The sequence below is a fragment of the Uloborus diversus genome, chromosome 6 (genome assembly GCF_026930045.1).
Source record: "Uloborus diversus isolate 005 chromosome 6, Udiv.v.3.1, whole genome shotgun sequence".
Classification (NCBI taxonomy): Eukaryota; Metazoa; Arthropoda; class Arachnida; order Araneae; family Uloboridae; genus Uloborus; species Uloborus diversus.
In genome coordinates this window covers 131826991-131841726 of record NC_072736.1, presented here as the reverse complement: position 1 = coordinate 131841726, position 14736 = coordinate 131826991, and the positions used below count along the sequence as shown (strand labels likewise).

Below are 14736 nucleotides of genomic sequence, written 5' to 3'. Positions count from 1 at the left end.
CTCCACCAAAGTAGTATTTTTTTTCCGAATTTCCAGGTTAGCCTGAGGTTTGGTTAGGTTATCTTAAAACGTCCCCTCATTCTGCTTTCCGTGCAAAAGTTTAACCCATTAATGTCTTTCTTTTTGGTTAATTTTAACAACTGAATCAGTACATAATGGAGTTCCAGTACGGAAATTACATTTCTGGGTCCCTAAGATAATACTTCACTAAGTAGGTTTGTTTGTAATAGGTCACTTTAAAAAAAATATCAGCTTTCTATTCTCAAAATATTTAGCGTTAAACAAAATCAAATGAGACAATTTAGTAAAAATAAATTTTACACCTTCATTCTTAATTTTTTCTTTTAAACAAACAAATTCACTATAAAAAGAGTTTGACATATTATCATTGAGCAATTATTGACCTAACTGATTTGAAAGTAGAGCATTTTTATCAAGCAGAAAAGAAAATCTAAAGAGTTCCTTTGTAGAGACTAATCTTATAATAATGTCAAATTATCAGAATTTTAGAAAAAAATTACTTAATCAAAAAATGTAATAAAATAGTTGTAATCCATTAGATCAGTGGTTTTCAAACTGGGTGCCATAGGAAGAGGTGAGGGGTGTCACAAAGAGTCCATGGTATCAATACATATATGCCTGATATACATATATGCCAAATAATGCCTGGTTGACCAGTAAGGAAAACCTCAATTTTTTGAGAAATAGTATAACAAAATTCACCAGACCCTCTTTCAAAGATCATCAAAAAGCCTAACTGATAATAAAGCATTTTCAGCAAACCATTTTCAACTACCATGCAACAGTGTAGTAAAAGTTCTTGAAGAAGAGTGATGTCAAAACCAACAGATCTTACTTTGGGGTAAATTTTGCTTCTACATGGTTTCCTGAATTTCAACTAGAGTAAAAGAAGTTGCATACTGTTACTTAAACCGAAATTATGTAGTTGAAAAATTGAAAAACAAAAAATGTCATTGTGTACCGTAATTTTTCCCCAGAGATTTCATAACCTAGATAAGTAGACTGTAGTACAATAGAACTTTGGTTCGCCCCATAATACTGCAGTATTTAAAAGGAGGATATGATCCTGTGCTGCATATGCTGCAGCTATGTGCATGAACAGTTTGTAGGTGAGGGAACCCCCCCCCCCCCCACCTGAAAATAATGATTTATTAGTTGTTTACAAAATAGAGATGGACTAGGGTGCCGTGAGAAAATTCTAAATCTTCAAAGGGTGCAGCGAGTCGAAAAAGTTAGAGAACCCCTGAAATATAAGTGATTGCACCATTGAACTAAAATAATGTTTCAATTAGAACATTTGCAAATTATATTACTATATAAATCCATCTGAGTACTGCTGCATATAAGGATTTCGTAGTTCAGAGGACATATTATTATTATTTGAGGTGTAATAATTTATTGTAGGTAATTGAATAAACTAAAAACAGAAAATATGTTATTTTTTTAACGCATAAATTCAGTAAACAGTAGTTTTTAGGTCCAATACAGGTATTAGTACAATGCTTAAAGTTGTATATTTATAAAGATTATACATTTATGAAAGATATTTAAATAAATTAAATCAATGAAAAAAAAAATAACTGATGCACAGTAACTTTACTGATTAAAAAAAAATTATTTACCACAGGTAAATCTTCTGCTTCATCTTCCTCTTCCCTTTCCTAGAATTTTGCAAAAGGAAAAAGGCAAATTAACGTTTATAAGGCAAACAATGAAATTTAACAAAAGTTCCCTTAAAAACTACAAAAAATCTTAGATATTATTATAGTGTTCAGCTGAAAACTATTAGCTATGAGTGAGGTGAAGAGGGGGGGGGGGGGTGATAAAAACATTTATAAACCGAAGCAACAGCGAGACACAAGTTATAAAACAACTATAACAATATAGTTTCAATAAAATAAAAACGAGAACGATTATTTTTAAACTTCAAAGGCATTTTTAACATTTCAGCCTATTTGCAGATTTACATTAAAATTGAAGTTCCAAATTACCTTTTCTTGCTCTTCTTCTAAAACTAAAGGTTCTGCAGTTTTCTCCCACAATCTAATAGATTTGTCTCTTGAAGAAGTAACTATACGTTTTCCATCAGGACTGACTGCCATAGCAGTTATTTCATTTTGATGACCCTTAAAAATAAATAAGGAACAAATTTGGGAAAAAGAAAATGGTTTTCTACATCAAGTTTTATATTTTTACAATATACAATACAAAATAAGCATCTTTAAGGATTTCAAGATGGGTGTTTATTGCAAACAATGTGTTTTCATAGAACGAGACCTGCCAAGTGCAAATGAATGGTCTCTACAAGCAGCAGCATTTACTACTGCGGAGTCTACAATTGAATTTTAGAAAAAGCAAGTGTCCCATAGTAATACATAAAAAGTTACCTTTTATATATGTTTAAAAAATGTGGTAGGATATTTTAAAGACAAAACATTGAATTGAAGCACTTGATATTTTCTAACAAAAAATTAATAAATGAAAAAATACATGGTACATTTTACAATAGTTACAAGTATCCAAATTAACATCAGATTATTGATGCAAAATATATGTACACAAGAAATAATAAATATTTATAATTAATATCATTAAATCTTTCAAGAACATTGCAATAGTTAATTTTTCAAAGCAATATATGAAAAAGTACATAGCACTGATAATTACAAGGACTGTTCACAATTAACATTTATGTAGTATAGATATGTAGAAAATAATTTTATCTTTCAAAACCTAACTTTTAACTAAAAAATAATATTCACACAAATTACCTTCAAAGTAGTGATCTTTTGGAAATTATCAGCATCCCATTGTTTAATCATATTGTCTCTGCCCCCAGTGAAAAACAAATGGGTTTTTGGTAAAAACTGAAGACAAGTAATTCTGGAAAACAATAATTGAAAAAGAAAATGTAAGAAAAGTATCTTATAATTTTCAAAAAGCAATACAGTCTTACATGCAATTAGATTAGGCATTTGGAACACTTTCAAAGGACATTTCTACTGCTAAAATATTTTAAACTATGCACTGACTGCATATGAGCTACGTTATAAACTAAGAGTGCTTTATTCATATAGCAAAATAACAACTTGCATTATTTATTAGTCAGTATAATCTTATAATTTATATTTATTATTTAACAAAAAAGGGTGTGTGTGTTGGTGCTTCCTCTTTCACCCTTACCTGAGATTATAGTAAACTAGGAAGAAGAGTAAAAAAAAAAGAGAAAACAAATAAAGTGAAAAGTGAACATGTCTAAAAATATTAACAATATTTCATGAATTTTTTTTTCTTTTTTTTTTTTTTCAAACTAAGATAGCTTTCCAAACTATGTAAAAGCTTGCTAAACTCGACCTCTATTCATAACTAAACAGATTCAACTCCAGCTTTCAGGCTGAGGTTTATGCTATCCTGATGTGATGTGGTATTTGCTTGAATCTAGGTTACAGGAACAGACACAGTTGGTTCCCTATGACTTTCAAGGGACTGCAAAAATTCGTTCTTAAGTAAAATGCGTCCTTAAATAGAATGCTTCTAAAACTACAGTGGAGCATCCGTTCTCAAAAAGTCGTTAAATAGAGCGTTGTTAAACAGAGAACCAACTGTATGTTCAAATCTGTTCTGATAGTCAACTTGCCTTATATGCGCTAAATAAGGTTGTAATGACATCTCACATTGTTTGGGAATGCTATGATATGCTTTGCACCCCCTTTCAAATCTAAATGAGGTACCAGGGTGCTCTGGCATCAAAAGAAATGAAGTAGCTAGTGACTTGGCTCTGCATTGTTCCAATACTACTTTTGACGTAACATGGATGGGCAACACCAGGCTAAAGAGCTTAATAGGCGCTGTCCTAGTATTAGGGTAGAGATCTTCAGTCTTAATAGAAATAATATTAGGAAAGCTATTGGTCTTCTTACTGGACATTGCACCTTATTATAAGGGGTGCCGTCGTAAATAAACCAATCTGTGGGGTAAAGTAAGAAATAACAACGTCAAAAAGCACAACTGTAGATTACTACAGACATGAGTTTCAGCGTTAGAAGGAACTTTCTTTTCATCCATAAGTTCATTTCTTTTGCATTGTAAAAGGCGTTCCTTGTAACGTTGAAACACGTGTCTGCAGTAATCTGCAATTTGTGCTTTCTGACATCGTTATCTCTTACTTTACTTTTCAGCACAAAGGTACCTATTTACCACAATTAGCAGGGGTTGCCTTTATCATTTATCAACTGTTACTCACATTTTATATGATTGCGAAGGGTTTTCTGCTCATAGGTTTGAAAGATCTTCAAGATGAAAACATAAACTTAGGCAGAAAGTTGATTCGAAATTTTTTTGTGCTGCAATACCTTCATTAGGTAGAAGGAAGTAAAAATGAATTTAAAGAAAATTGATTATATTTAACTGTCAATGCAATATTCTTATAACATTAATTGTTTAAGCAAGATATTCTTTTCTAATATCCTCAGCTTTTAACTCTAGTTTTCAATTCCCCGATTATCCAAAATTGTTTCTTCTGTGAAGATCTCAAATGGAGTGGCACAAAAACAGGCTTGGTTATAATACCGCTGAACAATCTTGAAATCTAAACTATCAGTGATATGTTTCTACACATCTCATCTGTTGCAGTGTAAAATATGTTCCAAAAATTTACCCTTTGTCATGTGCTCTTTTTATGAATTTATTACAGCTTCCAAACTCCATGCTCCATATCCTGATATCTTTATCTTCTGAACCAGTTACAATTAACGTGCCATCAGAGGAGATATCCATGCAAGTGACAGGTAAAACATGACCATACAGAGAAAATACAAGCTGTAATATTTTTAAAAGAAATTCATGTAGCTTAGCATATAAATTTAACCTTTTGTTACAAAGCATATATTAACACAATTTCATCATATTTTAGTTGCTTTTCTATTAGCAGAATGAATTTTAACAGAATGTTAGGTGAGTACAGAAATAAATAACATATGAGGCAGTGAGAAGCAAAGGGATGTAAGTGAAAAAATTAAAAATTTGGAGGTAACCAGAACACATGGTAGGTGGACCTTTCCTCTGTCTTGGGACAAGAGATGGTACTAGTAGCCCTGGTAGTTGCTGCTATACAGCATGATTTAGAAAAAAAAATTCAATGAAAGTCTACCTAGAATGTTATCTTTAAACGTGTTTTACTCAAAACTTGAAAATGTCCACTTACATCCCTTTGCTTCTCACTGCTTCCTATGTGAAAGCATTTAGGACAAAAATTTAAGCTTTGTAAAATTAAGGCAGCAAGAAAATAGCTTATGTGATCTAATGAGTATATTTTATTGTTTATATTTGAAAAATAAACATTAAAAAAATAAATAAATAAAGTTAAATTTATGTATTTTCTCAGAAAATGAAAGTAAACTTAGTGTCAATATGGGTAACAAATGAGGGGGGGGGAGTTATATTGAAACAAAAAGATTTATAACATCACTTCATCAACTGAAAAATGTGTTATAAGAAAGAAAAATAAATAAATACTATCCTATCAAATAAACTATATTTGGACATCAAAACAAAGTTATATGCAGGACTATTTTTTCTATCCATCAATATCATGTAATTCTTATGAGGCAGTAATTAGAAAATATTAGAAAGTTCAATTTCTTATGAAGCTATTATTGTATCACAGAGACAAAGAAAACTAAAACCAAACCACATTATTAAAATCACCATCTAAAGCAACTTACTTTCAAAGTATCTTCAAATAATACTTGAACAGTATTGTCCAGCAAAGAAATGGCAATTTTTTTCTTATCAGGGCTGAATTTTGAAACATACAAAGAGAAGAAAATAACACTGTAATTTATATTTTCCACACAAACAATCAATTTAGATACAGTCCTAAATGTTAACAATTTGGTAAATTTTATGAATGGAGCACATTTTAAAATAGCTACTATCAAATGTGTGCCTGTCTCACACTTAATCCCTTTCTTACACCCCCCCCCTTCATCATAGTATATTATGGGCATTAACTGCTATTTTGTGGCAATTATTAACACTAGAATGACTTAGCTTTATGTGTAAGACATCCTGAGACAAGTTTGATAAAGACATTTTTGAGAAGCGCACCCTCATTCTACCTGTACAATATTTTAACCAAGATAAATATGAAGCAAGTAAAAATAATGTTAAATGTATGCCAGATTAATAATTGTTTCACAAAAGGAAAAGCGGACACAACATCATAAACTTGTATTTCTGCTGGAATTAACATGTATAAAGTTTCGTTTTTTAAACATGTATTTAACATACAATCTAGAAAGCATGAGCTCTAGTAAACACTAAAACAAAGTTTTGAAAAAACAGCACATGTGGGATTTTGCTCCCAGCTGTCAATAGCGTCAGTCGCTGACATACGGACTTTGACGGATATGTGCTCAAGTCGGATTTTTTAATTTCAAGGAAAATGATGGAACGACTGAAGTACCAATACTGCATCAGATTTTGCCGAAAACTGGGTGACAGCCACGTGGAAACCATTCAGAAGATGTAGGCTGTTTTCTGTGACAACTTTCCAGCATATTCCATGTACTTGATTTAGAAATTTTTGGTGAAAAACCAGGCTCCTGAGGTTTAACAGGCTCCTTACTTTCCTGATACAGTACCTTGCTACTTCTGGCTGTTCCCCAAATGCAAAAGAGGCAATTGAAAAGTACGAAATTTCAAACAAGAGAAGACATTAAGGCAGTTATGACAGTTGAGCTTAACTCCTTTTTCAACGTCTTTTCTCTTCTCCACAGCCCTTTTCGGAATGTTTCCAACAATTGCAGCACTGTTGGTAGATGTGTGTGGAGTCTAAAAGGGACTACTTTGAGGCAAGGTTGGATTTTTGACAGTCCAAAATTGGTTCAAGGACAAGACAGGTGGTTTTTACCATCCAAAAGGTCCGAAACTCTCTTTAACTGTCCAAAAGTATGCTCAAGCTATAAGGGTGTAATCTAATCAATTCATATTTACTGCAATATTCGTAATACAATAATATAGATAATAATGAGGTTTAATTAATGAGTATTTCGATAATATTTTTCTCCAAAATGTTCATTTAACAAATATTTCACTTTAAAAAAATTGCCAATAACTCTATTACATAAAACTTTCTTATGTAACAGTTGGTAGAGTTATGAAAGGAAAGGTATTTTGTAACAAAATACCATGCTTTGCCATCAATCTTTGAGCTGACCCACACCATTGCTGCGGTCACTCATCTGCATCATCACAATTCTACATTAGCCACCAGTTTGTTTGGCTTTCTTGGCTCCCTTAAGAGGTTTTTCGCTTCCAGCTCAGGTAATTTCTATGCCGGGCTGATGAGTGCTAAAAAGCATGAAACTGCAGTCCTCAGATGGAATAACTGAGCTGGCGGTGTATTTTAAATATTAAATAGTGGAAAAAATTTTTGACACATTTTGTTTCACTTTTGATATTTTATCACAAAATATAGTTTTGACACAAAGGTTATGAATAGGAATGTAAAAACGTTGCCAACTCTGTTTTCATTTGCACACATGCATAAACATAGGGAACTTTGGTTACTATTATCAAAAATAACTAAATAAATAAACAAATAAATAATTAAACTCATGCATACAAATTGAAATTTTAATCAAAAATTCAACTCTTTTGTAACTAGATTAAAGTCAGCTGCATAAATAAGTTGAATGTTCACATTGCATAATTTTCAATATAAAACATTAATTTGATACATTTTATTCAGTTTTTGATGTTTCCTCACAAAATACAATTTTTCTAAAAATATAATTCTGGACACTTTCGGACAGTTTTGGACACAAGAGTTTTTGGATACGACGGTAAAAACCAGGGAGTCCAAAACCTTGCCAACCCTGCTTTGAGGAGAATCTAACAATCCTGACTTGCCCTTTTTTTCAGCCAAAGGTCAAATACCTTTTTACAGACCATTTATATCAAAACATTAGACAGCTATCTGAATATCAGTTATTTTCGATATTTAGTGGAAAGCAACGGGTATTTTCAAAATTTCGTAAAATATACTGATACAGTGAGCCCTTCCAGTCTGAAAACTAATATGAACGCCCCAATATTCTGAACACATTTTAATGGTCCCAGCTGATGCATATGCATTATCCAGTCTCACTCTATAATGAACATCCACGTAACCTGAACACTTTTGGTTGGTACCATGGGTGTTCAAAATAGAGATAATCAAGCATATTTTCAAACCCTGACAATTGCATAAACAAACATCAGGTTTGTCCAAACCTAGCTGCAAAATTTAAGCAAAATCTAAAAGTGGAGCGGAAAAAATTGGAATTGCCTTCAGAAACGGAAAATTGGAAATGGAGCGGAATTGCCTTTTTAGTACAATACATGCAATTTTGGGGCAGCACTGATACCAATGTGTTATGATCGGAAAATATAAATTAAAATAAATAATTTTTTAACTCAGAATTATGTTACGAAAAAAAATCAGGACAAAATATTTAAAATCAGGAATACCAGGATAACTGAAATTTTTGCTAAATGTAACAAAAACAAATAAAGTGCTATATTTTATTCCACTGATTGGTAATCAATCAGTGGAATAATAATAATAGCAACATTAAGCAGCCATAAATATTTTTTCAACAAAATTTCTTTTAGATAAATTGATTAATATTTCAATATTTAAACTGAAATATGTTTAATAATGAAATTTTTTCCTGAAAGAAAGGTTTATTTGGTGAGAAATAATATTTCTAATAAATCTTATGATTAAGACATAGGTCGTGTTTGAACAGCCAAATCGGTTAACTCATGCTTACTAGACACTAACCAAAAATGGTCTAACAGAGTCACCCGGTAGTGGATTGTATATGAAAAACTCTATAGATACTAAGCACTGAAATCCTCAACTGACATGGAATTAACCGTTTCGGTTATCTGAGAAGTAGATTTGAACACAACCATAAAAACAAGTGTTTAATTAAGTTTATTACTTTGACATAAAGCAAAAGAGAAAAAAATTACCTGTATTTCAAACAAAGTATTTCATCTGGCATTTTCAGAGTTCTTTTTAGTGTCAATGACAATCGTTTTCTGTCAAGAAGACAATGAAAGTTATTGTTCAGAAAAAGACAAGTGCATTTAAATTTTAAACCACTATATTAAAGTATTAATTTTATGCAAAATTCTTATTAGTGCAGTCTTAAGAGGAAAAAATAATATTTATAACTAATTTATTTTAGAAGAGATTGAATATAATGTATATAATGCACTAACTAAAATTGGAAAAGGGGGAGTTTTATTTCTCTCCCTGTTTTTGTAGCGATAGTACAGTATTAGTGTACAGTCTAACGCTACTATAGCGAACCTGGAATATAGCGATCCTTTGGTGTAGCGAACCTTTTAAATGGTCCGAATTGAAGTCAAATGTCATTAATGCAATATCAGATGCTTGTAATAATCCCCAAATGCGAGAGAATCGGCTATAGAGATCTAAATGTCTATCATTTCAAGATTTTCTAGCGAAAATGTGAGAAAGACATATTATCATTCGTAAACAAACCCCTATCTAAAAAGCGGATTAAATACAAACAAATAATTTGAACAGAATTTTTGACTTTGAGCATGTACAAAGCAGTGTTGTATGAACTTTGATATTTTCTAAATAATTCAAAAGCCTTTGACGAGAACAATTTGACTGTTGTCTCGTCTTCCGATATTGATGAAAAAACAAAAGATAATAGTCCTCAACCTTCGATTGTGCCCAAAAGCAGCTAGCTGTCAATGCTTCGAACATTTTTTTTTTCAACTCAAACTATAGACTAACATCTTTTGGATTTTTGCGATAGTAGACTAAAAAGTGGCAGAATCCAAAAGCTTGCTATCTTGGCGATTTCAGAACTTTTTTTTTTTTTTTTTTTGAAAAATCGGATGTAGTGAATCCTTGGCTATAGCGATCTCTCAAGTTGGTCAGTTGAGGGTTCGTTATTGCGGGGTTTGACTTTATTACTAATGAGAAAGTTTTAAAAAATGCAGTAAACCAATATACATTGTATAACTTACTTAAAAGAAGAATATTGTTCATCTGAAATCAATTCAAAATCCCAAAATTTAACATCTTTGTCACTTCCAGCACTTGCAATTTTATCCTGTAAGCAAACACAGAAAACGTTTTTATCTTCATAAGGAATAGACTCGTAAAAAAACATAATTAATCAATAACATTACCATGATTTCAAATGATATGAATAGAAGAGCCTACCACTCTAGAAATCTAAATAATGGTAACTACTACTTGCAATACAATGAAGTCAAACACAAGTATTTCATGATAGTTGGCCAATTTCGTAAAATCTTTTTTATATTAGTAAAAAAAAATAAATATTTTTTAATCATTTTCATCACTTAAATGCAAAACATTGGTCATTACACTGAAGCATAACTAAGTAACAAAATATATAATTTGGACACACCAGGTTGACACTACCATATCTGCAGGAGTGCCCCTTCCCACAATGAGAAAAATCCCCTCAAAACAACCCCCCTAAAAATTTCAATGGCTAAGTCTGCGCCATGACCTCCACCCCTTCCCCCAGGTGGCCATCTTTGATATCTGTATGATCTGTTTAAACTAAATCAAACACTGAACAAAAACCATTACCTCTGATTTTGACATTAGTGTGAGGTTTCATGAAACATACTTTCTACGGAATTAAACCTATACTTCTAATGTTGACGCAATTGTCAGACATGGTAAAGCTTTCACTGAAAGGATTTTCAAGTGGAAACCGCAAATGATTTTTGCCATTTTTCATCATGCAATTGTTGACAAGTAGAGACTCAACATGTACACTTGACCAGTGTGAATCATGTGTAGCAATTCTAATTGCCATAGTCATTCCAGAATTGGTATTACAACACATGATGAAATTATCAGACATGGCAAAGCTTTCATTAAAAGAATTCTCAAGTGGAAACCGCGAATGATTTCTGGCAAGTTTCATCACTTAATTGCAAACACAAGTCATCATACTAAAGAATAACCATTAGTAACAAAAAATACACTTTAGACATAGCAAGAAGACTGCCAGTGAAATTATTTTTACTAAAGCTGTATGTGAAGTTTCATGAAATATAATGACCACAGAATAAAACCTATACCTCTGATTGTATACCTCTGAACCTGTAATTGTCAGACATGGTATAACTTTCACTGAAAGCATTCTAAACAACTGACTGATTCTGCATCATTCAACTGTTAACAGCAGTGATCTAACATGTTCAAAACACCAGGAAGAAATACTTGCAACAATTTTAAATGTCAAGTAGCTATCCAAGAATTCATATTACAAATTAATTATGATGCAATGGTTAGACACAGGGCCGTTCAAAGAGCTAACAGTGCCTGGGGCGAAAGTTTCCCGCCGACCCCCACCCTCACTCTCCATACACACAGAAAAACCAAGTTAGTTATAACATCATTGCATAATTCGCATGAACATGTCATACTTGCATTTTTTGCATATTAATGATTGGCCAAAGAGGGTTGCAGTGCCGGATCTAGGACGTTTCCGAGGTGGGGCAAAACTTCAGAATGCGCCCCCCCACACACACATCCATCTTGCTTTAAATTTTTCTATCAAGTTGTATTTTAGTTTTTTTTTTCATAAAGTAATAATAAGTAATAAATTAATAAAGTAATAATAAGTAGTTTTAATTAAGTAATAATAAGTAGTTTTAATAAAGTAAATTATTTTTTTTTAATAAGTTTTTTTTATTAATCTCAAGATTGAAAAGTGGTTACATTAAAAGTCTCTCCTTTTGTGAAGAAGAGAGGGTTTTTACTATTTGTACAAAATGCCTAACTCAGCAGGCATCTCCTGAACATATCATGAGCTGCTTAGGACTTGTAGGGGAAGATCTTGACTCCTCTCCCCTCCTGGTATTGGATTTCTTAAGGGTCAATGGTCTTAAGGACCTTGTCTGACTCCGTCAGACGGTCTGAGGATAAGCCACGACAACAACATATCAGACAATCAGAGAGATATGCATAATACACACAATGAGACATTTCAAAAAATACAAATTAACCAAGAGATAATTGTTGAAAGTATGAAAGCATTTTTTGAAACATTAAATCATTATTATAGAAAATAATAGCAAATTCTTATTTTAAATTTACTTACCTGATCAGGAGAGAGTGAAATAGAATTTATTGATCCAGTGTGTGCTGATATACTTTCTAACAACAAGTTAGCATTAATTTCAAAAATTTCAAGCTTTCCGTTCTAGAATTAAAACAAACAAACAAAAAGCATTATGTTACTGGTTTCAAGAAAAAAATTATAATACTGTAAAAGCATTTATTTTTGTAAGGCTTTAATTTTCACAATTTTCAGGAACCTGTTATATTCGTAAAAACTTAAGCCTTGTGTAATACTTAAATTAGATATGTATCATCAACTTTCGGTTCTGCTCATAAAAAATTCGCGAAATTTTCAGCTCACAAAATCACCAGTACCTTTACTTCCAAGAAAACTATGGCTTACAGGAATAAGTACTTATACAATAGTTAAATACACTATTAGTTAAAATTTTCATTTACCTTTGTTCCAATAATACAATGACTGTTCCCAGTAACAAAAACAGAGCTCAATGCAAAATTAGAACTCATTGTATTTGTACACTTTTTCTCTTCCTGGAAGCTAAATAAAAAATAATTTTATTGCTTCAAATTATGACACAGAGTATGCTACAAATTATAAAGAAATTGACACAAATAATTAAATACTAAATACATAGCTAAACAAGTATGACAGGGTGAACCTCGTATTTTGCTAATCAATTTACAAATTCATTTAGATGTGTTTATATAACATATGTATTTATTGAAAAAGCAACATTCATAGATTAACCTATTTACACTTTCAATTCCTGTTTTGTTTGTTTTTTTCCTTTTTAAATTCACTTTTGGCATCAAACAGTAAATGTTGAAAGATGCTGAGAGTTATGAAATAAGTACATTTTATGCTCATCACTTAATAGCATCACTCTAAATCACTGACCCCTTTAACTTCTCTCATTTACAACTTCTACTAACTCTTTTTACAGCAGGAAGAATAGAAATACCCATTATGTTAAAGGACTCAAGTTCTACAAGAGTAAAAATTAATTGGAATCAAAAAACTTTAAGAAGCATGAAAATAACTAAAAAAGAAATGAATAGGACTAGTTTTGCTTTAACAAATATTATCCATCTTGTACATTTAATAACAATATAGTTAGTTACTGATTTTTATTAATGTTATTTCAAAAACCTGCAAAATTCAAGTTTTTGTTAAAAGAGTAGTTTTTTAATGTTTTTAGGCTTAATGTAACATTTGCTCTTTGTTTACAAAGAAGTAATTTGAGTAGGGAGTTCTCAAAGTTCTAATTGAGAACAGGTTGTGAGTTTCAGGTAATGAAGACAACTTATTACATTTTATTAGGGTACCTGAATTCAACAGACACTTTGAAAATCTAAGACAGTTAAACAATGGTTTGTACACAAAATAGGATTTTTTTTTTCGAAGAGTAGTCAAGGACTTTTGAAGGACAAAATGAACTTTTCCAAGCACAATTTAAGACAATTTGAAAGTGTGAGCTATTTTTAAAAATAAAATAATAAGTGCTGATTTGGTAGCAGTTCCTTTTAGAGGTTCAGCATTAGACAAAACTTTTTACACAATATCAAAAAAGCTTCAAAATCAATCTTTAATAGTGGGCAGTAAAGATGAAATTGGCAACCACTAAGCTTAAACAACAATAAAAGCATAATATTAAAATCATAAAAACTAATGCAGTATAATCAGTATTTTAAAAAAGTTCAGAACTAATTTCAAAATTCATTTTAAAATATTGTTATGTATGATGGCATTTTCAGGAAACTTATGATGAAATATTTCCCAATGCTTGATTGCTTTATAGTGCTGTGATTTTTGTGTCCATAAAAGTTTGGGATCTAATACATTGTTTTAAGATACATGTGACAAAAGAGTATCACAATTTGAAGCTGCAGATTCAAAAAATAACGACGTTGATTGCTGTGCTTAGTTATTTAATAACTTGAATCAAATTTATAAAAATTAATTAACTTAAAAATAAAAAAAATAAGCATATTTAAGGTAGCATATGCCAAAATAGCTTCCAACTTTTGCACCCCCCCCCCCAACTTTTCAAAAATAAAATTTTTAATAAATGAGTTATCCATTGAAAATTCAGTCATAAGTAAGTTCATTTCATCAATGCACTCAATTTGACATCAGTTCTTCAAAAAAAAAAAAAAATCCACAAAAAAAAAATAGGATTTTTAGAATATACAAATTGTTTTAAAAAAGCTTTACAAGAAACGGTGGGTAAAACAATTCTGACCATTTTTTTTCATGTACCTTTTTAATCACAAAATTCAAAAACCAAATATACTTTTCAATGTTTTTCAAAGTTTTTTGAAAAGCATTTGCATCATGAACATTGATTTAGAGTAGCGGTTCCCAACCCATGGGAAGTGGGCCGCGAGTAATTTAGTACTGACCTGTGGATATCAGTCTAGATTCTAAAAGCCAAAATAAATCCTGGGGTCAAATATTTTTTGGGGAAAATTCACTATTGAGACGTACCGTACCGTTACTCAAAAACTCCCCGTGGCTGTTTGCCAATAAAGAATACATTTCAAAAAAA

At 31.3% G+C, this 14736-nt stretch overlaps 1 protein-coding gene across 1 annotated transcript in view; it reads right to left on the bottom strand.

Moving 5' to 3' along the window:
• Positions 1–14736, bottom strand: part of LOC129223743 (WD repeat-containing protein 3-like) — a 73803-nt gene that overhangs the window by 13271 nt on the left and 45796 nt on the right. Inside the window, exons 11-19 of the mRNA XM_054858101.1 lie at positions 12626–12725; positions 12207–12308; positions 10084–10169; positions 9046–9114; positions 5745–5817; positions 4679–4839; positions 2793–2904; positions 2013–2147; positions 1644–1682 (exon numbers count right to left, since the gene is read on the bottom strand). Of these exons, the coding sequence (XP_054714076.1) occupies positions 1644–1682; positions 2013–2147; positions 2793–2904; positions 4679–4839; positions 5745–5817; positions 9046–9114; positions 10084–10169; positions 12207–12308; positions 12626–12725 (877 nt within the window). The remainder of the gene's footprint in view (positions 1–1643; positions 1683–2012; positions 2148–2792; positions 2905–4678; positions 4840–5744; positions 5818–9045; positions 9115–10083; positions 10170–12206; positions 12309–12625; positions 12726–14736) is intronic.